Genomic DNA, 22106 nt, shown 5'->3' on the forward strand with positions numbered 1-22106 from the left:
GGGATTCATTCATAACATACTGTTCTTTGGCTGTTTCAATCAAACGTTCTAACTGCACATTATACATGTTTTAAATTAGGGGTGTATAGCATTTCATAGCATGCTATTTGCTTTTTAAAGAAAAAAACAAAACAAACGAACAAAAAAGTCGTTTAGACTATAATACATCTGGATAATAATCTCTGTTTCAGGTCATTTTAATGACAGTATGGCCCAGGATTGCAATGTATGTTCAAGTCAATTTAATGGTAGTATGGCCCAGGATTGCAATGTATGTTCAAAAATGGTTATTATTTACACACACATATACACACACACACACACACACACACACACACACACACACACACACACACATATATATATATATATATATATATATATATATATATATATATATATATATATATATATATATATATAAGAAGAATACCACCTACATATAAAAATAATAACACCCTTAATATACAGGTATTTATGTTTTACGTATAACTAATTGTCAAGGTAAAATATGAATGTAAAATTATATAAAGTAAAAAACTTTATTGTAAGACAAGTATGTAAACAACTACTATTAACATTAATTAAACAGATTTCTAAAAAGTTCAAAGAACATCACCTCAAATATATAGTAAAAAATCACGTAAATGATGCTACCACCACCATACTTCACTGTAGGGATGGTGTGTCTTGAGGCATGGGTAGTGTTAGGTTTGCGCCACACATAGAGCTTTGAGTTTTGGCTAAAAAGCTCTATCTTGGTCTCATCTGACCACAAAACCTTTTCCCACATCGCAGCTGGGTCACTCTCATGCTTTCTGGAAAACTCCAGACGTGCTTTCAGATGGTACTTTTTGAGTAACGGCTTCTTTCTTGCCACCCTCCCATACAGGCCAGTGTTATGCAGAGCTCTTGATATGGTTGACTGTTGCACCATTACTCCACTCCCAGCCACTGAACTCTGTACCTCCTTCAAAGTGATTGTTGGCCTTTCTGTGACTTCTCTCACAAGTCTCTTTCTTGTTTGAGTACTGAGTTTTGAGGGACAGCCTTTTCTTGGCAGTGCCTGGGTGATGTGATGCAGCTTCCACTTCCTGATTATTGATCCAACTGTGCTCACTGGGATATCCAAACACTTGGATATTATTTTGTACCCTTTCCCTAATCTATGCATTTGTATTACTTTATCTCTAACTTCTGTAGAATGCTCTTTGGTCTTCATTTTCCTTCAGATTCACAGCCTTACCAATGATCCTTCAACAGTGGGGTTTTTATCCAGAAAATGTGACAGCAACTTTAATGGTTCACAGGTGGAGGCCAATGGTAAGGTAATTGTGTCCTCGTTAGGGCAATTTCTTTAATCGATGCAAACTGGGAGCTTCCACAGCACAGGGGTTGAATACTTATGCAAGCAAGATATTTCAGTTTTTTATTTTTCTTAAAAATATTTCCCAACATAAAACCAATGTCACCTTACAATAATTGATTCTGAGTTTCAGTGTTTAAAAATAAAATATCAAATTTCAATGTACCATTTGTAATTCAGTAATATGAGAGAATTGGTCAGGGGTCTGAATACTTTTGCAAGGCACTGTATATATATATATATATATATATATATATATATATATATATATATATATATATATATATATATATATATTCAACAGATATAAACAGTTACAGATCTAAATATTGTTATTTTACTTCCTTTTAAAGAGAAAAAATACACTAGGAGACTCACACATTTTCTTAGAGATGTTGGTTTGGTCAAAGTCCCCCCCTTATTAAGATTTAAACAATGGTCTTACTTAGATCTGCCACTGATTAATTTGTATAGACCATATGTACTTAAAAATCTCTGTATTCATAAAATAAACAACATTGTGGTTAAAAGTTTGTAAACATATGATCTTGTAATAATTTATTGTTTTGTATATCATCTACAATATTACAACTATATCTATTACACATTTATTCATGCAAAACGTTTTTTTCTTTCTTCTTAAAGGCTGACTCGTTTGTTTTATTAGAATTAATGCTTTATAAAGTTACCAGGCTGACACTGAAAAGGCTGAATTCTTTTGGCTTCCACAGCGAAGGTACATCAGTGACAAATTGAGCTTCCCCACATTGTGCTGTCAAAATAGTTTGTAACAGTCCCAGCTTGTCAAGAACAGTCCCAATAAATAAAGACTAAAGGGATCAATACTCCATTGCTTCTGCACTGCAAGATTATTCTTTGGGGCAATTCACTCACTCTACAGCTGTCATGTGCTACAGAACATACATTCACAAAGTTACAATATCACAAAATTCCTTCAATAGGAAATCCTTACAAATGTTCTCATGCGCAAAAGACTGAACAACTTCAAACGTACCTGCTTAGGAAACTGAAATCTATCGATTATAGTTTACGTCTCAAGTGAAATTGCACAGTTTAAACAGATACACATTGAAAATCCTACAAAAAAAATGTCCCAGTACAAATCTTCATATCAAATATCATACCATATTGAGTAAGATATCAGAAACAAATGTGATGTGTGTGTCCAACTGCTATGACAAATGCTTCAGTGTTACAGAATCATCTTTGAGCTCCCAATTCTTGCCTTGTCACAACCCCCTAGTGAGGAAAATAAGCATTGCATTTTAAAATTTACCAAGATCACAAAATGGTGCTTTGGGATTGTCCATTTTGTAAATAAACATACTATAGGCTTTTTATTTTATTTTAAAGTAAACTTACTCAGCATACTTAAAAGTATTTACATTCAAATATAAAATCTGTAATGTAAAATGTTGTAATTGATGCACTGTAGTTTCTATGAAAATTAAAAAGTTAAGTGATCTACTTAACTCTAAAACAAAATAGTCCGGGTCTGTACCCCTGTATAAAACAGATGGGATCTTACACAACTTCTTCTGAATGTACTCTGTGTGGTTTTCATGTGACTTTAAAAATGTTGCCAAACCCAGGTAGGTGTCTTTCTCATATTAACATACAAAACTTATTTTCTTCTTCCTGAGCCCTGATTGTAAGAGACTTTATTGGCACATGCAGGGATGAAAAAAGGGATATTTGTTTGGTAAATGTTCTTTGAATCAAAACAGGAGTGGGTTCTTCATTGGAGCAATATGTATTCCAATTAAAATGAACACTAGCATACTGAAAGAAGCTGTCCACTTGGTAGCATTGTATCAACTGCATGTTATCCTTCTGGGTGACAAGGAACAGTGCAGTAGTTTACATCTCATTAGCCACTGCTCTTTACAGCACATCCTGTTTGTCTATTCCAGCACTTCATAGCCAGCATTTCCTGTTGGGCAGCAATATAGAACCAGTTCACAGCATCCTGTCTACACACTGTAAAAACAAACACAACCGTGTGATCGCATGGCACTGGGAAGGCTGCCCACGATTTCCCACTTGTCTTGTTCTGGGTCATATTTCTCTATGCTCTGAAGATAGGTTCCTTTTGAGTAGGAGTACCCCCCTGTGACATAAATGCATCCATTCATGGCAACAGCCCCACATTCCATCCTCCTCTCCATCATCGGAGCCATCTGTCTCCATTCGTCCTTTTCTGGGTCATAGCAATCAGTGATGGTACTCTGCCCACCGACTAGGTGCAGCTTGTTGTTTAAAGCCACAGAACACAGCCCATACTCTGAGAAGAGTAAAAAAAAGAAAAAAAAAGGTAACCAGTTTAAATAATTAAAATAATGTCAATTATTTGTTGTTGTTATTTTCCAGAAACACAAAAATGGTAACATGGGCCTGAAGATTTGTAAATGTACCAGGCAGAATGAATTGTACATCCTTATTTGTAACATGCAAAGAAACATCCCACAAGAGTCATTCTATCAAACTGCTTCTTTTTCAGCTCATTTAATGTAAAACTGATTGCTGGATGCTGCATTTACACGCTGGAAGATATCACAGCCCTGATTTGAATAATCCCAGCTGCACTGACTGTGTCTACCATGCAGTCTGGATTTACTGCAAATGTGGACGTTTCCACGGTGCCTCATTTGAAGCAATTTAGGCTTTGTCTTTCAACTCCCATGTCTTCATGAGTTGAGTTTTCAATTATGGCGGTCTGTTGGAGGTAGGTGTTTATTTTGCCCTAAGCATTCATCAGCCATAAGATAGCTTATTTTATAATAATGACTGTATTGTAATTAAATAATAAACCCTGTTGATTCATATCTAAACACTCAAACATTCATTCTAACTATATGTAAAATTGTTATGCAAAATGAAAATACAACAATTTAAATAATAAAACACATCAAGTTAAATAAACAACATAAACAACTATATGTTGCATATATACACACATTACAATGCTATTTATTTTAGTATTTAACTATTCAGAACATTGAAATATACAATCAAAGAGAAGAGATATTGTGGGAAATGCTATGGTAAGTCATTTTGAAATGTGCGTTACCTGTCCTCAACATTATAAAATCTTATTTAAGGCATCATAGTCTACTATTCTTTAAAAGCTACCAATTACATTAATTAGCCATCATAGTACATCCTGAAAATGATCCTTACGCTGCCTACAATGTTGTACAAATAGTGTAGCCCACATAATTTCTTACATCAGATTTCTATAAGATTTGTGTTTAGGATCATCATATATTTGTCTTTTACTTGATTGCATTTAACTGTGTTAGCAATTGGGTTGTTTTTAACAGAGTCAGGGTTATACAAGGATATACCAATGATATGTAGACCAGTTTCCTAATGTTCTTTTGCTTTTTAGCTCAAGTTACAGAGCATGCCTCCAGACTAATACATCAGTATCCAAGAGAGAGCAGAGTCATCTACAGTATCAAATTATCTTATCCTAGGATCACCTCTTAATATTGAATACACTGGTGGCACTCATTACATGACTTAACTAGAAATTCAAGACAGTGTATGGACAGCCCCCTTGAAAAAGGAGAATGACAACATACATTTCAGTACCATTTTATAGTTAAAAGTTGGTTATATTTAATTTTACAAAGGCTTGCACCTTTCAGACTCATGCAGTGCCTCCATCACAGTGGCTGTGTATTAGCTGCCCAGGTCCTATCCTGCTCATACTAAGGATGCTAAGTGTTTTTTAAATATATCACGCATGTAGTAATCCAAAGGTTTACAGGAATGAGCTACGAAGATAGGCTGAAAGAACTAAATCTGTTTAGCCAAGAACAACAGAGTTAGGAGGACATACAATCTTAAAAGGAATTGACATCTTAATCTAATCAATACAATCGCAGCACAGAAACCAGAACCAGAAGACACTGGCTTCATAAGGTTTACAATAAGGGCGTAATACAGTTTGCATACCCTTTCATTGCAATGTTAGGCTAATATAGAAAAAGAAAGTTAAAAATCAAAAGGCAATGTTGAACAATATGAAATACATTTTTAATCTAATAACAACCTATAAATTGTACCTGGATGTGGACTTATTGTAACAATGCTCCATTCATTGAGATCTGGCTTGTATCTTTGAATTTTGTCATAAGTGCAGCTTCCCCTATAGCCATAGTGACCTCCAGTTACGTAGATTACATCACGCAAAACACAGGCTGTGGCATTTCCAACACCTGGTCAGAAGAGTAAAGAAAAATGATTTGTGTTTCTTATAGAAATCGGTTGTGTAATTTAATTTAACGATGGATGACATAGCATAAGGAATATGTTTTAGTCAAAAATAAGAGGAAAACAATAATAGACATCAAAACAAAATCTTAACATACAATATACCAGTATGCAGTACCACTATAAGAATGCACAACTATACATTTTATTGTAATTATATGCATTTAGCAATAAAACCCTATATATAACACTGCTGGTAGTAACGATGTGGGCTACTTATAAAACTCACACTTATTCAAAGGCTGTATTTATAAAAGTGTTTGTAAACATTCATAAATGCTAAGCCTAAAGCAATTTAAAAAGGTACCGTTTCATAAATAGGCCCCAATGCTACATTTTACTATATATTTTCACATCTAGATCAGACATACTTGTATTGAAGGAGAGAATGCTGAAATACCTTGTACCATGTTTGCAACAGGGGTCCATGTCTTCTTCAAAGGGTCATAGAACTCTGCCTCTCGTGCAGGCGCTCCCCCTCTGTACCCTCCTATAGCATACACACAGCCATGCAAAGTGACCGAGCAATGATAATATCGAGCATGAAGCATAGGGCACCCCTCTGTCCACTCATCGGTGTCTCCATTATAAACCCACACTGTATCAAGAGCTTCAATGTTGTCTGTTCTGTAACCCCCTGTTACGTAAATGTTTGGTCCCAAAAGTGACACGCTGTAGCTCTCCCTCGTGTGATCTGGCATGTCGGTTCCCTGGACCCAGGTATTAGTAAGTGGATCCCATGCATTTACCTCTGAGAGTGGGTGCCAGTAATATCCCCCAATAATGTACATGCTAGAGGTCAACTTTTTAGAATTCACAAAGCTCCCTCTGCGAGTGGATTGTAAACCATGGCAGATTAAGGAGTAGACTTTTTTCTCACTGCCCAGTAAACATCTTTTCTGCAGATCGAGGGCCGTCCTCAGATAGATTTCATCCAAATCCAGTTGGATGCAGTAAAGCAAATCCTGCACATAACCAATCCGAGTTTGGACATCATGGGTGATCCATTTCACGACAGCTTCCAAAAGAACTTCTTGTCTCCAGACGTTGAGGTTTTCTCTAGACACTACATAACTTAACTTCTCAAAGTCCAGTTCCAGGAACTCCTCCTGCATTGTGACCTCTTCAAACCTACACAATATCATCCTCCTGGCCTCTTTCTCCAGTTCAGGGCAGACATGAAACTCGGCAAAAGAATGCATCCCTAAACAGTTGTCAACATCCAGGTGCCTGACCAGAAACTCCTCACAGGCTTTCTTTACAGATACAAACTGAAGGAGATCAGCTGCTTCCCAGAGGCTCTGGACATTCTTCTCTGTTATTCTCAGCTGGGATGTATACACATAATTCACCAGAGCAGTCAATACATCACTGTCTATACCTGAAAGCTTGATCAAGTTGTTGGATCTCTCTCTCATGTCTGCTGTGAACATCACTTTGAAATAAGTGCTGCATGCAGACAGAGCTGCTTTGTGACACTGAAATATCTGACCAGTAGCACACTGGAGAGTAATGTCTGTGAACAAGCCATCAAGGTAAAATTCTTGGAAAGCATCCAAGAACTCTGCTGGGTGAGCTGGGTTAGCAAAGTCATACGTGTAGCATTCTTGCTCCTTAATTGACATGGCTGTAAGAAATTGCAAATGGTTTAACTAATTTGTTCTTAGTCATTGCCCACATTAATTAATTACTTAAGTTCATCAATATTTAATGGTGTGGCTGTCACAGTAACAGTATCTTATGGATGGTGGCAGGACAAAAAAAAAACTGCAGCTGATTAAAAAAAACTATCACTATCCTTTTATGGTGCAATGTATCAATGCTAATTATTTAATTGCTGCATTTGATCACCAAGCTAGTCAAGCCAACAAATAATACATGGAAACATTAGCTTAAGATAAGGTGTCAGAAAACGATCAATCACTCTTGGGTGGCTTCCCTGATTTTAAAATACATTATAATTATACTTGTAATACATTATGAATAATAGTAACTTTGAAAACTATGAATTAAATTATATATATAAAACACATTTGAATAATAATATTTAATCTGTAAGTGCTTGAATATGATTGAGTACATATTATATTTATTAACAATATAGAATGCAAATTTATAGTTAAGCACCAACTAGCAGAAATGACAAGTGGAGACAAATGTTTTTTTGTTTTTTTTCCAGCTCACTTTAAAAGTAAAAGTTCAATTTGTTAAACAAATTATGTTATGACTATTTTTTTTTTTTTTAATTGCATAAGTGTATATCAAATACAGATCACTTTGCATTTCCCCAATATGGGTTTTGTTATACAGTATATAAAAATACAACATTGTGTGTCTATTCAGATAACCAATAAAAGCTTCACTATACTGTAGATACCAAGAATAACCAAAAACATGTTGCACTACTATGCAAAACAAAGGGAAAATAGAAGTAAGCGAGTCTCCATAAACAAATTTTTAAAATCGATGGTCAGGCTTTGAATTAAACATTTAGTTGTAGGTACATATCAATTAAAAACAAAAGTGTAACATTAAGTTAGTTAATTGCATAGGTATTGTTGCAAGATAACTGCGTTTCAAAGATTCGCGTATCCATAACAACGTTCTTTGACGCAAAGTTCTAAGCGGTGAATATATATATATATATATATATATATATATCATATACTATACCTATAGAATATATAAGTATAGGGCTATATATATATATATATATATATATATATATATATATATATATATATATATATATGTGTGTGTGTGTGTGTGTGTGTGTGTGTATAATATATATATATATATATATATATATATATATATATATATATATATAGATAGATAGATAGATAGATAGATAGATAGATAGATAGAGACACACACACAATGCACTACTCTGGAAATACTGGGTCAATATTGTTCTAGATCAATGTAAAAGGTTATGTAATTAACAACATTACTGTAACATTGATATGAATCTGGACGTAGAAACCAACATCCTAGGTGTGCAGCCTGGTCATAACTAACAAACATAAAAGTCAAACACAGACGATAGCCTTCCTTACCTGGTAACTTGGCACACTGCGTGTTGAGTGGATGTATTTTCAGTGCTTGAATTAAATAAAATACATCATCATCATCATTTTGTTTCCAATATTGCATACGTCTTGGCTGGGTACAGCGATTTTCGATGACTGCCTGACTTTGCCTGCCTGACGGAGAGGAATTAATCGTAAGACTGTGAGAACCGCAGTCCTATTTTGGTATCTGTGTATAGTTGGGAGCTGCTTTTAGCTGTCATACTTCTCTGTGTATTCTGGGCAGTGTTATGCCTCTGTGATTGGTGCTGGTTGTATGAAGCTGGAGTGAAGCACCATCGTCGTTTCAAAAGTCCCCCAGGGAGAGATTCTCCTGCCATATATAAGAAAAATGGATGGTCCAAACAAAACAAAAGCACACGATTCCCCTAGTGAGCTGCTTTGGTTACACTACAAGATGCTGCAGTTTACATACATTGAATTGCAAATGCCTTATTTTCTAAAAGTGAAACCACTGTCACAATTATCGAAGGGTTTTATTTAAGAAAAATATTAATTGTTGGAAAGTTCATAGATATCAGCCTATGCACACACTGGCGGTGGTATTTCACATTTCCTATTATCCCAGCCTTTCCGTTTCGTTGCCATGGTATTTTCCCCTAATCCTATTATGATTCAAATCATTGCATAATCTCTCTCTCTCTCTCTCTCTCTCTCTCTCTCTCTCTCTCTCTCTCTCTCTCTCTCTCTCTCTCTCTCTCTCTCTCTCCTGATCTCAGATCTCTTCTGTTCTCATATTGGACAGAATTTAAACGTCTATAATGCCACTTTGTGTATTATTATTATTATTATAATAATAATAATAATAATAATAATAATAATAATAATAATAATAATAATAAAATACATTTATAGTCAGTTTTAATACGAAAATGTCATGAACTAGATAGATGGATAGATAGATAGACAAGCACAAGGGTGACATGTTCATGTGGGTTTATAACGCAACAGCGTTTTTAAATATAATTAAAAATAAAAACACACGGGACACTAAACTACATTTTCTTAATGCAATTCTGAAAGGGTTTCTATGCTGCTTTTTTGTCATGTCAAGACAAAGCAATAGACCTGTTAGTTACTGGTAGTGCTCAGTGGATTACAAATGGTAATAACATAATCAATATTCTTACACAGATTACCCCTAGGTAGATGTTACTGATGCATTCCATTCCGGTTAGTTTACTCCTTTCTTCCTCAAAATATTTAAGGGTGTTCAAAATGGTTCTGTATCAACCACACACTCTTATCATTCCAAGAATAAGTATTTGATCCTCTTTGATATTTGCTGGCATTGATAGCGCTTGTATGAACTTCATGGGTCTACTCTAAGTTACTTCCTTTGACAACACGTTTTCAAACTGCACTCAAACTTTTTGAACATGGCATTTCAATGTTTTTTTTTTTCTGATTTCAAAGGAATGTAATGGTGTTGATAGAGTAGATGAAACAAGTTTTCACATCTGAACTGCGGAAATGCGCCAGCCGCACTCTCAAGTCTGAATGGCGTTAATCTGAAAGGTCTGTTTTGAATGCAGTCTGGGAAAAAAATCTGAACACCACTCAAGTAAAGCTAAACTAATTTTTATTAATGTTTTGGTATTAACACTTAACATAGTACATTCTTCAAACATTTAACATTGGTAGTCATAGTAACTTTGTCTGGGGTGAAGTCCTTTCTCCTGCCACGTCTATGGTGTCTATTTCAGTGATCAAAATAGCAGATCTAAATATTGCTGCGGCCTACTTGTAAACTTGGTGTCTTTAGACAGACATGTCAGTTTAGATTATTAAAAAATCATTGACGGAAATGCTTGGTTTACTCACGCCCACCTGACCCCACATAGCTTCCAATGAGATAAGATAGAAATGTATAGCGACGTGATAGGAACCAGTGTAAAATCTGTACATAAAATCAACAGACTATTAGGTTATACCCAAAAGCAATTTGAAAGGTTTACAGGAGGCTTGGGGTCTAGGATAAAAGTCCTGAGAAGATGACAAAAAAAAAAATTCAATGCATTTATCGGTTTTGCCATGCAGAGGATGACAGACAGACAATTTGAATGACGACCCTAAAAACTGACCCAAGTCAAAGTGAAAATAAAGCCTGGAAAACTAAAGCAAAGCTCTAAGGGACTTAGCCACGGTTCATGCACATTGAATTACTAACCAAACCAAGGAATCTGTCAATCAAACAGCACTATTAATGTGTCACGGAACATTAAGGACACCTATGGAATGATGTGAAAGGCACCACTGGAATCTACAGGGATAGCTGCAGTGCTTCTTTTACATGTACTTTCAATGTGTTCAGGTCTCCTAATAACGAAGAAACTCCCACACTGCACCACTGCTCTCCTGCGATTGCTGCAGAGGTGCTGAACAACTCCACCTGAAGACCAGCAGCCGCTAGCACACCTGGGAGGAAAGACATTAAAGATCAGGGACAGCTCTGCCATAATCTGCTTGGAATGGGTAACTTCTTCTCAAAAGAATGACATAGCTAAGTTTATGGTAAACATGAAATCAATGTATTTTATGTTTTATTTGTCAAATCGCAAAACTTTGCGTGGATTTTAGGAATGTGTAGATAATGAATAGAAACTGTATGTTTTTATTAGTATTATTATTATTATAAAACAACAGTTGTTTCTCAGAGAGTACTTACCTGCAACAGAAGGCAGAAGCTGAGGGTTTGCCAAAGCCTTAAAAAAGATCAGGTTGCCAGTGAGAGGGACTGGCTGTCTGAAAAGCCCTCCACTGAGCTCCAACAGGACAGGAACATCTCCTTGAACCGACCCCACTACTTTGTGAGAGACACTGTTTGCAGATATTTCTACTGCACATGCACTTTGAGCCAACATCGGTGCTGCATCACTGTGGTGACTGGCGATCTGTAAGCAGAAAAGAGAACGCTGAATCCTGGCGACAGTGCTGTTACACTGCTCACAACTTGATCATGACTGCTTTTTAGTGAATTACCCTTTGCACTGCCAGTGAAATTATGACTAGAGGATAAGAAAGACATCAACACTATGATAAAGTACATAGACACTATTCCAAAAAGACTGAAATCATGAGTTTTGCCAGTGTTTTGAAATACATTTACAGTACACTTAAAAGTGTTTATTTTATTATGGAGGAAATAAAAACCTGTTTTGCTTGGAGCAACAATGGCTCCATTGTCTATAAGTGGTACCTTTAAACAATTTACTTTTTTGGGAGGTGGGTGGGGCTTAGATCACTGAAGTACAATAGGGGCATGGCCATATTCATAGGTGGCAAGATTAAATAAATTGATTTCCCACCTTCCCCCTCCTCATCTAGTTTTATTTTAAATCAGTTAACAAGTATGAACTATCTGTTTTATTATGTATTCATTATTATACAACAAGGGACACTGCTCTCCCATTGTTTTCTATGGAGGTTTACCATTCCGTTATTGCTCAATAACAGAACTGATGAGACCAATTAATGGTACTTGTTCTAAAATGACTGCTTACTGATGAAAAGCTTCACAAAAGTGTCCTCTTTCAGTGGACTAGCAGATTTCAGACAGACAGCGGTAAACAAACAATTTTAACAAGCTGAATTATACTAGCCATAATAACATTGTTGCAGCGTGTTCCCCGGTAATAACGGAATTCCCTTGTTCAAATAATGACTTGGGACTTCCAGTATTACCCTGTAACATGCCTCGGCTACGTCATTGTCTCTTAAATGGACACTGAGAAGGGAAAATCTCCGGTCCATTGAATTTCAAAATAGTTGTTCAGGAAAGATTTGAAAGACACACAACATACAGTTAATCCAGCTTCCTTTGCCAGGGGTAGTGCATTCACCAGGTTAACAGCACTCTTTGAGCTATCCTGAAGCAGTCCGGAGACCACTGCAGCGCTCAGATAGCCAGCCGCATTCTTTAGGGATTGTCCTGTTTGAAGGTATAACAGAGAGTGAATTAAACACGTTGCCCTTTTCTGGACTGAGTTTACCTCATCACAGTAAATCCTCTTTCCCAATATGCAGATGAAGGGCTGGTAATAATGTATTAGTTTCCTTGGCAATACAGAGACTTTACCCCATGGAAATGACTAACCCTGATGTGGTTTACAGCCCTTCAACCAGGCTATAGGAACTCATGCCAGTTCTTTCTTTGGACTGGAGTCCTACCACAGTTAGGTGCATTGTTGTTAACTTCTTACTATTCTGGCCGTGTGCAAAGACAAACTGCAAGGTATTGTTCTTCTCAGGATCTGTGTAACTTCCAAATAAATATCAGTATTACAAAAGAAAAAACACATAAATGAGTCAGAACAGAACCAAGCTTGTATTTACTTTACTAGCTCTCCATTTCAACCTTAATAAAAACTTACCCAATGTTGTAATCTGTACTTGACTTTTCACTTGTCCAGTGCAAGCTTTGGCCACTGAACCCAATGCTTCTCCCAGCTTAATCCAAGGCCTAGATTCAGGAGCTACAGCAGCTGTAAGGGCCTGTGCATTCACCTGTGTTAAAAACAAAACAAACAAACAAACCAAAAAAAACATATTTAAGAATGTATTCATTTTGTGTATTTAAATCAAGACCAGGATATGTCCTTGGTGTTTACGGAATGTTTTCAAAGATGTTTCATGTACTTTAGCGCAACATTTTATAAGGATCCTGATTAACTGAAAAAGACCATAAAACCCTAAGCAACACATCCTGGCTATATCTGCCCTCACACTGCTATTTTGGTCACCTTGATTTCAGTCAGATTTATGTATGGTGGAAAGTTTGTGCACCGGTGATGTTCAGCTACTGTATGTTCTCTTCATAACCTGCAAAACTGCAGTAAAATGTAAAAAAGCACAAAATGCAATACTTACAGCCCCGATTAAGGATTTGCCCTGCACCATTTCAACAATCTGTGTTGCGATGTCTCTCCCGCAGCGAATTTGGGCCTCCTTGGTGCTGGCCCCGAGGTGAGGGCAGCTAACCACACCAGGGTGGTTTACAAGCGACCAATCCTTAGGAGGTTCCTGAACCGCCACGCATAGGGCAAAAACAAGTTCAAATACTTGAATCAATGTTAAAATGTTTAAACTGATCACTTACTACTGCATTGCTATACTTTCATCAACTTCCAGTTCACTTCATTTGTATTTAATGGAAAAAAAAATAACTTAGTGGTAGACAGCTTTTCAGAATGGTGACGCTTTATGATTTGGAAGAAAGAAAAAAGTGGGAAATATGATTTTGTTATTCAAGTACCTGTAATTGCAGCTTGAAGTTCTTGAAAATAACCCTTAAGAGTATTAAACAGAGGGAAAGAAACAGCAATACAATACTTCCCTCAGAGTTCTACTTTCATTAAACGCTCACATTTTGTTGCTATATTGCTACAGTAAACTTTCTTTACAATGACACATGCTTATGAATAAAAAGACAATGCTCAACCAACGTCAATCTCTTCTACTCACGTCAATAAACACGTCCAGTCCTGCTCCGCCACACTGCCCAGACTCCAGAGCTCGCAGTAGAGCAGCCTCGTCTATAATACCGCCCCTGGCACAATTAATGACCTTTACTCCCTTTCTACATTTGGCAAAACTTTCATCATTTAACAACCCTGGAAAGAGGACAGAGATGTATAATCAACTAGAATAAGAGGGTAACAGAAAAGTTACTAAAATACAAAATTCATAACTCATGTCATGAAGATCTTTTGGTTCTTTGCTTAATCACCGCAAACAACTGCTCTGAAATCATAAACCCAATTTGGCAATAATATTTAAACAATTCTGCAATGCAGGAATTGAAATAAGACTCCCATTCCAGAGCAGTTTGATCCATTCTTGGTTTTACTATGAGTTTTATAAGCATGAGCTTGTTAGCTATACACTGTGGCTAATCAAGCTCGAAGTAAAACCTGGAATGGGTGAAATGTTATGCACAGTCTTAATTTCATCCCTGCAATGGCTGCTGCTTTTGACTGCAGCTGCACGGTCATTTATAAAACCATGATAAACTAAAGTACCTGTCGTAGAAGGCATTAAAGGTGTGTGAACAGTGATATAATCACAAAGTGGCCACAGTCTCTCAAGGGACATCTGTTCAACTCCAAATGTGGAGGTGACTTCAGGAGGAATTATAGGATCATAGCCTATAGTCTGTATAAATAAACCAAAGCCAAACATGATGTAGCATATTACTGAAGGTTTACAATGTGGTAAAACTGTAATCACCACATATTAGCACACTATTTGTTTTAAGAAGTGGGTACATGGTTTAAATTAACTATGCTTGCTGTCAGGACCAAGAGCATAGTCATTTAAGCTACAGTGTGAAAAAAAATATGTTGAAGAACATAGTAGGTTCCCAACGTCTCTGCGGGCACTTCTGAATGAAAAATGCATAAAGCATATACATAACACAGTGAGAGAATTATTTAATCAAAACCAAAGCTACACAGAATAAAAAAGTGTCTCAAATCAAGATAATCCCTGCAATGTACTTCTTAGACAAGGGAAAGGCACAAAGGTGTGCACTGTAGGGACTATCAAGGTCTCCCTTGATATTCCACACAGTGCAGCACACCACTCTTACCTTCATTCCAAAAGACTGCATTCGAATAGCTACTTCCTTTCCAATTCTCCCAAGACCCACAATTCCAAGAGTTTTGCCATATAGCTCTGCCCCTATGAACTACGATCAAAACAATCATATTTATGTCAGGTTGGGTATTACCAAGTCTAGCCATTAGAAATGATTTAGTCTGAATTTAAATTAATTTATTCACATAAGCAATACAAATATCTGTAATTTCACCTTTTTACGGTCCCAGTTTCCAGTTTTCATCGACATAACAGCTTGCGGGATTTGCCTAAAAAGAGTAGAGCAGTACAGTATGTTGCAGTAATACACGTTTACCAAAAACTACTCGATAACATTTCAAAAGAACTTATTTGACTGAAACTGAAGGATTTTTTTGTATTGCTGAAGGAAAAGAAAATGTAGGAAATAAAACATGGCATGAACAAAATGTTTCTAGATTTGAAAGATGAGCCTGTCTTACCTGGATAGACTTACGATCATTCCACAGGTCAGCTCGGCAGCACTGGTGGTATTGCCACTGGGAGTACTTCAAAATGGACAAAAGACGACATATGCATTTCAGGCAGCTTTTTTTGGTGCACAGTTCAGGCTGTAATTATACTATCCATGCATATAAAATACATACAATTCACATTTTCATCAAAACAAAGAACAAATCATGGTTTATGAGCTGCAGCCCCTCTACGCCATCTTTTAACTTCTGTCTGAGAACATTGTGATATTAATGCAAATGAAATTTTAAATACCAATTCAATGTATTGTGCCAAGGACAGCAAGTTTAGTTGCAGTTGCTAACTGCTTGCAGGTGGGAGATTTGAAATCTGTGCAAGGGTTGTACAAAATAAACCTTGATAACTAGTGCCATTAATTACAACACTACAAAGTTTACAAGATCAGAATTTGTTTTCTTACTTCATGACAATGATGCCTTTCTTTGTTGCTGCCTCCACATCCACATTATCTACACCAGTCCCTGCCCTGCCTATGATCTTCAAGTTTTCGGCAGCATTGATGACATCAGCAGTGACCTTGGTGGCAGAACGAACTATAAGTCCCTCATAGCCCTGAAACAAGATGCAATTAACAGTTGTACAAGTTGTATTTATACCTTAACAAAACAAAACCTGGTAAATATTACTTTCTTTAAAAATCCATTAAATATTATTACAAAATCTGTATTTTTTATATCCATGTATACACACAGAAAATAAATCTGCATTGCTACTCCTTTTATTTATATATCAAAGAGCCAGCTGCCCAGCGTTTTGATGTTGTACATATCTTTCTCTAGGGAGCGTGTGTTTGTATCAAAACATTGGAGGTATTTATAGGTTTTTGAAGGCATGACAATGACTTGTTATTGGTTATACAAATCCATTTAATATTTATTCTTACATGATGTAATGGTGTTCTATATATTGTGACATAATTTTTAGATCTACTGTTAAATCTGTATTAATTCAAATTAACATTAGTTTATATAATTTTCTATTTATATTATCATGCAATGCTGGCTCTGAGGATCACCAGCGCGTGCACAATTTTTGAATGAATTCTGTGTATTTATTTATTTATTTAAATATTATATACTTATTGGAGTAACTTAGTTAATTATTTTCTGTTGAGTCCCGCTGGCATAATCGTATTCAGTCTATTTATCCATGTACTTTCTTTTATTCTTCTATATGTCGCATTGTCTAATTTTAGCTGTTCTAATACTACAAACTTTACATCATTTATGTCATGTCCTTGACTGGTGAAGTGCTGTACTATTGGTTCATTCATTTTCTTTTTTCTAATTAGTGAAAGGTGGTTCTGAATTATTTCATTTAAAGTTGTTCCAGTCTCTCCAGCATACTTTATTTCATCACATTTTCCACAGGCTATTCCATAAACAACATTGCTATTTTTACAGTAGGTATTTTTTAGTGGATATCTGTTGTTCTTATGTTTAATTATACTTTTACTTTTGTCAATGTATTTACACACTTTACATGTACTACTGCAAGTATTTGCAGAACCTATTCTGTCAAAAACTCTTAGATATTTATTGTGAACTAAATTAGCTTCTCTTTTGAATGCTACAACTAGGGGCCTTAACAAATACGTTTAAAAAAATGTTCTGTAGAATCCTCAAGTGTTTCCAAACTATCTTAGAAATATTAGGCAACAATTTATAGTAAGTCATTACTAACGGGCCTCTTTTTACCTTTTTATCGCTATTTGTATAGATCATTTCTTTAGTTTATCCACTTTTTAAAACTCTGTCTATAATTATTTCTTTGTATCCTTTTTTAAAGATTTGTTTTTAATACATGTCTTTGTTTTACAGTCACTTTCTTTTGAGCATATTCTTCGTATTCTTACAAAGCCCCTTTGAGATTGCCCTTTTAGTGTGTACCGGATGCGCAGAGGACATGTGTAAATACTGGTGCATGTCAGTAGGTTTACAGAAGAGGTCTGTCTCAATTGAACCTTCTTCAGGTTTTACCCTGGCATCTAAAAATGATATTTCTTTTCATGTCCCTCGAAGGCCCATCTTAATATATAGCGTACCACATGTTGCAAGTAGAGATTTTAGTTTAATGCAACCGGTAAATATTGATTACATGTGCTGTCTGAAATCTCCAGGTATTGTTGCATCAGATTGAAAAAGGAGGCGGAGATTCCAACCCTAAAGTTCCCCTGCTGTCGCCGGGAAAGCAAACAGCGTCAAACGAGAACTGTCAAAATTAATTTAAATTCAGCATGCAGCCCAAATGAATAATTTAATAATAATATATTAAAAAACTACATGCTAAAAAAAATCAAAAGGATTGGAGAAACTTCAAATGTGAACTTCATATATTATCTTTAAAGAAGTATTTTTTTTTTTGTAATTCTGCTGAAATATACAATTGCTGTAATATACATGCAGGCGTAAATCAGAATGTATTTTAAAAGCTGCAGGTATCCATTACGATAGGCCTTTGAGAAAGAAAAAAAAAAGGAAGAAAAAAGTTAACACATCAGTTACAATTTATATATTTAATTTCTTACTCAAAGCACGGTAAACTTTATACCCCCACCTTGATTTCAGCAATCAGTTCATCTTTGCTCAGATTTTGTTTCTCCGTAACTTCAATGCCATTTTCTTGCAAAATCTGCTGGCAACAAGGATCAACAGTTTCACTTATTAAGAGTCTTCGGACTGTTGCCAAAGCCATTTTACTGCACTTTTAATTCAGTATTTTTTTTACTGAAAACTTAATAAACTTAGGTTGGGCTCTTAAGTTTAACAGCTTCCTTGTTCTGTAACTTCGTGCAAGCACTATCGAACTGCGTGAATCTCTTGATTTTTGCCTCACAGGATGCTACCATCCACCGACCAAGGACAACCCCCTCAGTTAGGAATAACCCCGCCTTTTCAGCAATTGGCTTTTCAGTGGTTTATTTCTGTTCAGTTGTCTGATGAAGACATGTCAAAACGTCTTTAGTTCAAAAAGAAAATATTTTCAGCTTTATTTAGAATTAAAATAAATGAATGCTCATCTGGTACAGTAGAATGTATGCCCAGTAGGGTATTTTTAATTTTTTTTTTTTTTTTTATTTAAAACCAAGATTCAGAATCTCAGATTCCCTTCAAATTACACTGAGTAGATCGGGAAAGCATTGATGGAACCATGTAAGATACTATGGAGCTATCTTTCCGAAATCACAAAACGGCTCAGCATCCCTCTACAAACTTATAATGCATGCATGTTTCTAAGATTTTGTAGTGCAATCTAATGTAACTTTTTAAAATGAATGGCAAACTTAATTTGCTATAATGACTTAATGACTAAAAAACTTAATAGGGCAAACATTACTCCGCACACTTCCCACTGATTTCACCACTTTTCAGTATGTAGTACCAAGTGATATCCCCTTGTCTAGGTCTTTGTCAAACACTGGCATTTGCTGCCTTTAAATTGTGTTTGAAAGCAGGCTGTTCAACCCTCATCCCTTCTATGAATCTTATGAATGACCTGTAGTCAAGGGCAGACCTACAAAGGGCAAGATTTGTCTCAAGCTTACTGGTCTACACTATTTGACAGCTGTCATATTCATCAACAGCACTGTAACAACTTTGTAGATTTTTATGGAGGAAATAGATTTTATTCCCTATTTTATTTTCTGACAGGGGGACAGGAATTGACAAAGGGTCAAAGGGTAAAACAATAACTAAATTATAACAAAATATTGAAGGCCCGTGGTAGGGTGAAACTGTTCCACTTCCTTATCTCAAGCCCTTAGTTACCAGAGGAAACCATTGTGGGGCCATCGCTGATCTCTGTTTATTGTTACCAGTCATTACTAATGTTTACTCTTCAACAAGGAAATCTTTGAACACACTCCACATAAACAACTGGCTGATTCCTTCCAATAATAGTATATTCTGTGTACTGGAGTGAAAAGAGGTAGGCCTAGATTAAATAAAATCAACTTGTTTTCTTGTGAGTATTTTTGCAGTCACAACCCTTCCTCAGATACCTTGCTTAAATAACACCATTCTAACCTTGCTGCCTATTGCCGTACTGTCATAGACGAGCGTCTGTCTCACACCAATGGCACTTTTTATAATATAATTTTATTAAACTGCATACCATCTGTTCCTTATGTATCTATTTACAATCAATGTACACTGATTTAACATTTACATTATGTGTATACTGCCTCAAGAAACTCACAATGCCAAGTGGCATATCAGATTTAACCTCAACAGTACTAATCTTTCTCACTGATTTGTCAGTTGCCTTTTGAGGGCAGTGCTATGGCTGTAAAAGTTGGTTTATATCATACTGTAATAAACAGAACTCTGCACATTTAAAGTTATACAGCATTTGTATTTGTTTTACATGTCAATTATAAACAGGTGCATTCAAGCATTTAATAAACAAGACACAAGGCTTAAACACATTCTTCAAGTAAAATACAAAATATCACTATCATTATGATTGTTATTTTTTGTTTCTCAAAAGAGTCATCTCTTGTTTGGTACAATTCAATTACATTTGTGCTAATTTGCTAGAAAAGTTTGAAAGGGTGAAAGAGATATATGGATGTGGATTTTACACAGTTAAAAATCTCAATAGTGAGTGAATACATACAGATCCCAATTACTACAGCAAATCCCAATGACTACTGCAGATACTGTATCCATGGCTTCCTGGGGATTGCGAGTTACGTGGAAAGAAAAATCGAATTTGTTTACTGAACACATTCTTAAGTAGACAAGACTTAATGTTAAAAATAAAAATATATTTTCATGCATACGCTAATAACCCAGAATTACTATGGTCTAAAAATGTGGACTGATTTATGAATAAAATACAGCTTAGTATTCATTAAACTGTTGTAGGACGTTATGGGCTTCTAACAACTGTCTAGATAAAGTTTGCTCTTTATAACTTTATCTGAAAAAATAAAAAAATAAATGGAAGGCCCATGAGTTAAAGCTTTGTAAACAGGACAAATATCACAAATGCACTACAAACATGACTGTTTCATTAGTGAATTCATCTCATTGAGGATATCTAGACCTGATGACCAGCCTAGAACACGAGAGTCAAGGCGTCTTGAATCAGCTGCATTTAACTTAGAAATCAGCCTTTCCAACGAATACCCCTTTCTGGGCATAGCAACAACAGATTTCTTTAAGCTTTTAATGGGGCAAAGGTCATTCCCTCCATCACCAATGTAAACGGTTTGTTGATATTGCACACCCGCCATTTACTGGCTCTCTAAAAAGTCTTCCAGTACTTTTCTTTTGCAAAGATTAACAGGGCATTGTGCACAGGAATGAGAATGTAAGTGCTGGACATCGAGGTAACCTCGGTCATCAAAATGTGCAGGATTTGTAAAAACCGTGTCGACTGCACACTGAGTATCAGCCGCCTGTAAAATCCAGTCAATGAAAACTGTGCTGGAGTCTGAAATTATTATGCAGTCCACTCTTTCTTTGTTTTGCCAGATGAACTTCAAAAGATCAATCATCCCAGCTGTATGAGGCAAAGATTCCATAACAGTTCTTATTGCATCTTCTCTGATTCCTTGATCTCCTTTATAACAGAGAACCCTTCCAATATACTCAGCCCAGTGCCCTTTCTGATAGGTGTTTTTGAGCCAGTCTGGTAAATCCTGCTCAGGAGGGCACTTAACAACCCAGGTGTCACTATTATCATCTATCACTGTGTGGTCAAAGTCAAACACCAACAGAGTTTTCATTGTCTGATGGAAGCAAGTATTCTTGTTTTAGAATCTATCCTTCCTAGAAAAAAAAAAAAAAAGATAAAGTATAGATGTGACATATTCCCATTGTTGTATACATCTGTGTAACAGCAGATATCTGCAAGATTAGTTGGCTCTAAATAGAATCGTTAACACACATATGCTCTGTACCGGTATTGAAGATGTTGCAGTTAGACACAATATCAATATCTCATTGATATTGATATTGAAGTATTAGGAAAACAATCATCGTAAACTAGAAACTGTCTAAGCAATCTTGAAGATATACACAAATACTTATCAGCCAAGGCACCAACATAGCAGAAACAATCTATATAAATTACGTTTAAAAATAACTTTACCGTTTATTAAACAACCCATGCTTACCTCAAAGCTTAATAATAGTCACAGTATGCGTCCTAGGCATAAACCACGTGACAGTTCCTAACATTAGCTCCGCCCCATCCTCTGTTTTGTCCCTTGAAGCTTGGTAACCAAA

General features: G+C 35.9%; 3 protein-coding genes across 3 annotated transcripts; all 3 read right to left on the minus strand.

The window, feature by feature from the left end:
• Positions 1-1676: 1676 nt before the first annotated feature.
• LOC121321567 (kelch-like protein 23) lies at positions 1677-9264 on the minus strand. Its single transcript, XM_041260572.1, has 4 exons — positions 8728-9264; positions 6069-7295; positions 5461-5613; positions 1677-3671 (listed from the first exon to the last, which is right to left on the minus strand). The coding sequence occupies exons 1-4, from the start codon at positions 8822-8824 to the stop codon at positions 3361-3363; spliced, it is 1788 nt and encodes a 595-aa protein (XP_041116506.1). The 5' UTR covers positions 8825-9264; the 3' UTR covers positions 1677-3360.
• A 1061-nt stretch (positions 9265-10325) lies between these two features.
• Positions 10326-18711, minus strand: LOC121322335 (D-3-phosphoglycerate dehydrogenase-like). The gene is made up of 12 exons (XM_041262158.1): positions 18427-18711; positions 16271-16422; positions 15819-15884; positions 15572-15626; positions 15350-15448; positions 14781-14913; positions 14224-14372; positions 13630-13782; positions 13134-13266; positions 12564-12691; positions 11429-11654; positions 10326-11178 (listed from the first exon to the last, which is right to left on the minus strand). The coding sequence occupies exons 1-12, from the start codon at positions 18562-18564 to the stop codon at positions 11024-11026; spliced, it is 1587 nt and encodes a 528-aa protein (XP_041118092.1). The 5' UTR covers positions 18565-18711; the 3' UTR covers positions 10326-11023.
• A 1504-nt stretch (positions 18712-20215) lies between these two features.
• LOC121322241 (probable phosphatase phospho2) lies at positions 20216-22069 on the minus strand. Its single transcript, XM_041261921.1, is given in 2 exon segments — positions 20216-21647; positions 21995-22069. A coding segment is annotated over 1 exon segment (738 nt). The 5' UTR covers positions 21605-21647; positions 21995-22069; the 3' UTR covers positions 20216-20866.
• Between the last annotated feature and the right edge of the window lie 37 nt (positions 22070-22106).

The sequence above is a fragment of the Polyodon spathula genome, chromosome 10 (assembly GCF_017654505.1).
Source record: "Polyodon spathula isolate WHYD16114869_AA chromosome 10, ASM1765450v1, whole genome shotgun sequence".
In the NCBI taxonomy this organism is placed as follows: Eukaryota; Metazoa; Chordata; class Actinopteri; order Acipenseriformes; family Polyodontidae; genus Polyodon; species Polyodon spathula.

Excerpts from the sequence above, each read along its gene's own strand:
- LOC121321567 (XM_041260572.1), bottom strand. The coding sequence starts at position 8,824 with ATGCAATATTGGAAACAAAATGATGATGATGATGTATTTTATTTAATT. Across the intron at positions 5,614-6,068 it reads TGTTGCAAACATGGTACAAG|GTGTTGGAAATGCCACAGCC; the intron begins GTATTTCAGCAT and ends TCTTCTGACCAG. Across the intron at positions 3,672-5,460 it reads TACAATAAGTCCACATCCAG|AGTATGGGCTGTGTTCTGTG; the intron begins GTACAATTTATA and ends TACTCTTCTCAG.
- LOC121322335 (XM_041262158.1), bottom strand. The coding sequence starts at position 18,564 with ATGGCTTTGGCAACAGTCCGAAGACTCTTAATAAGTGAAACTGTTGAT. Across the intron at positions 15,627-15,818 it reads ATGATCGTAAGTCTATCCAG|GCAAATCCCGCAAGCTGTTA; the intron begins GTAAGACAGGCT and ends TACTCTTTTTAG. Across the intron at positions 11,179-11,428 it reads GCTTCTGCCTTCTGTTGCAG|GTGTGCTAGCGGCTGCTGGT; the intron begins GTAAGTACTCTC and ends CTTTCCTCCCAG.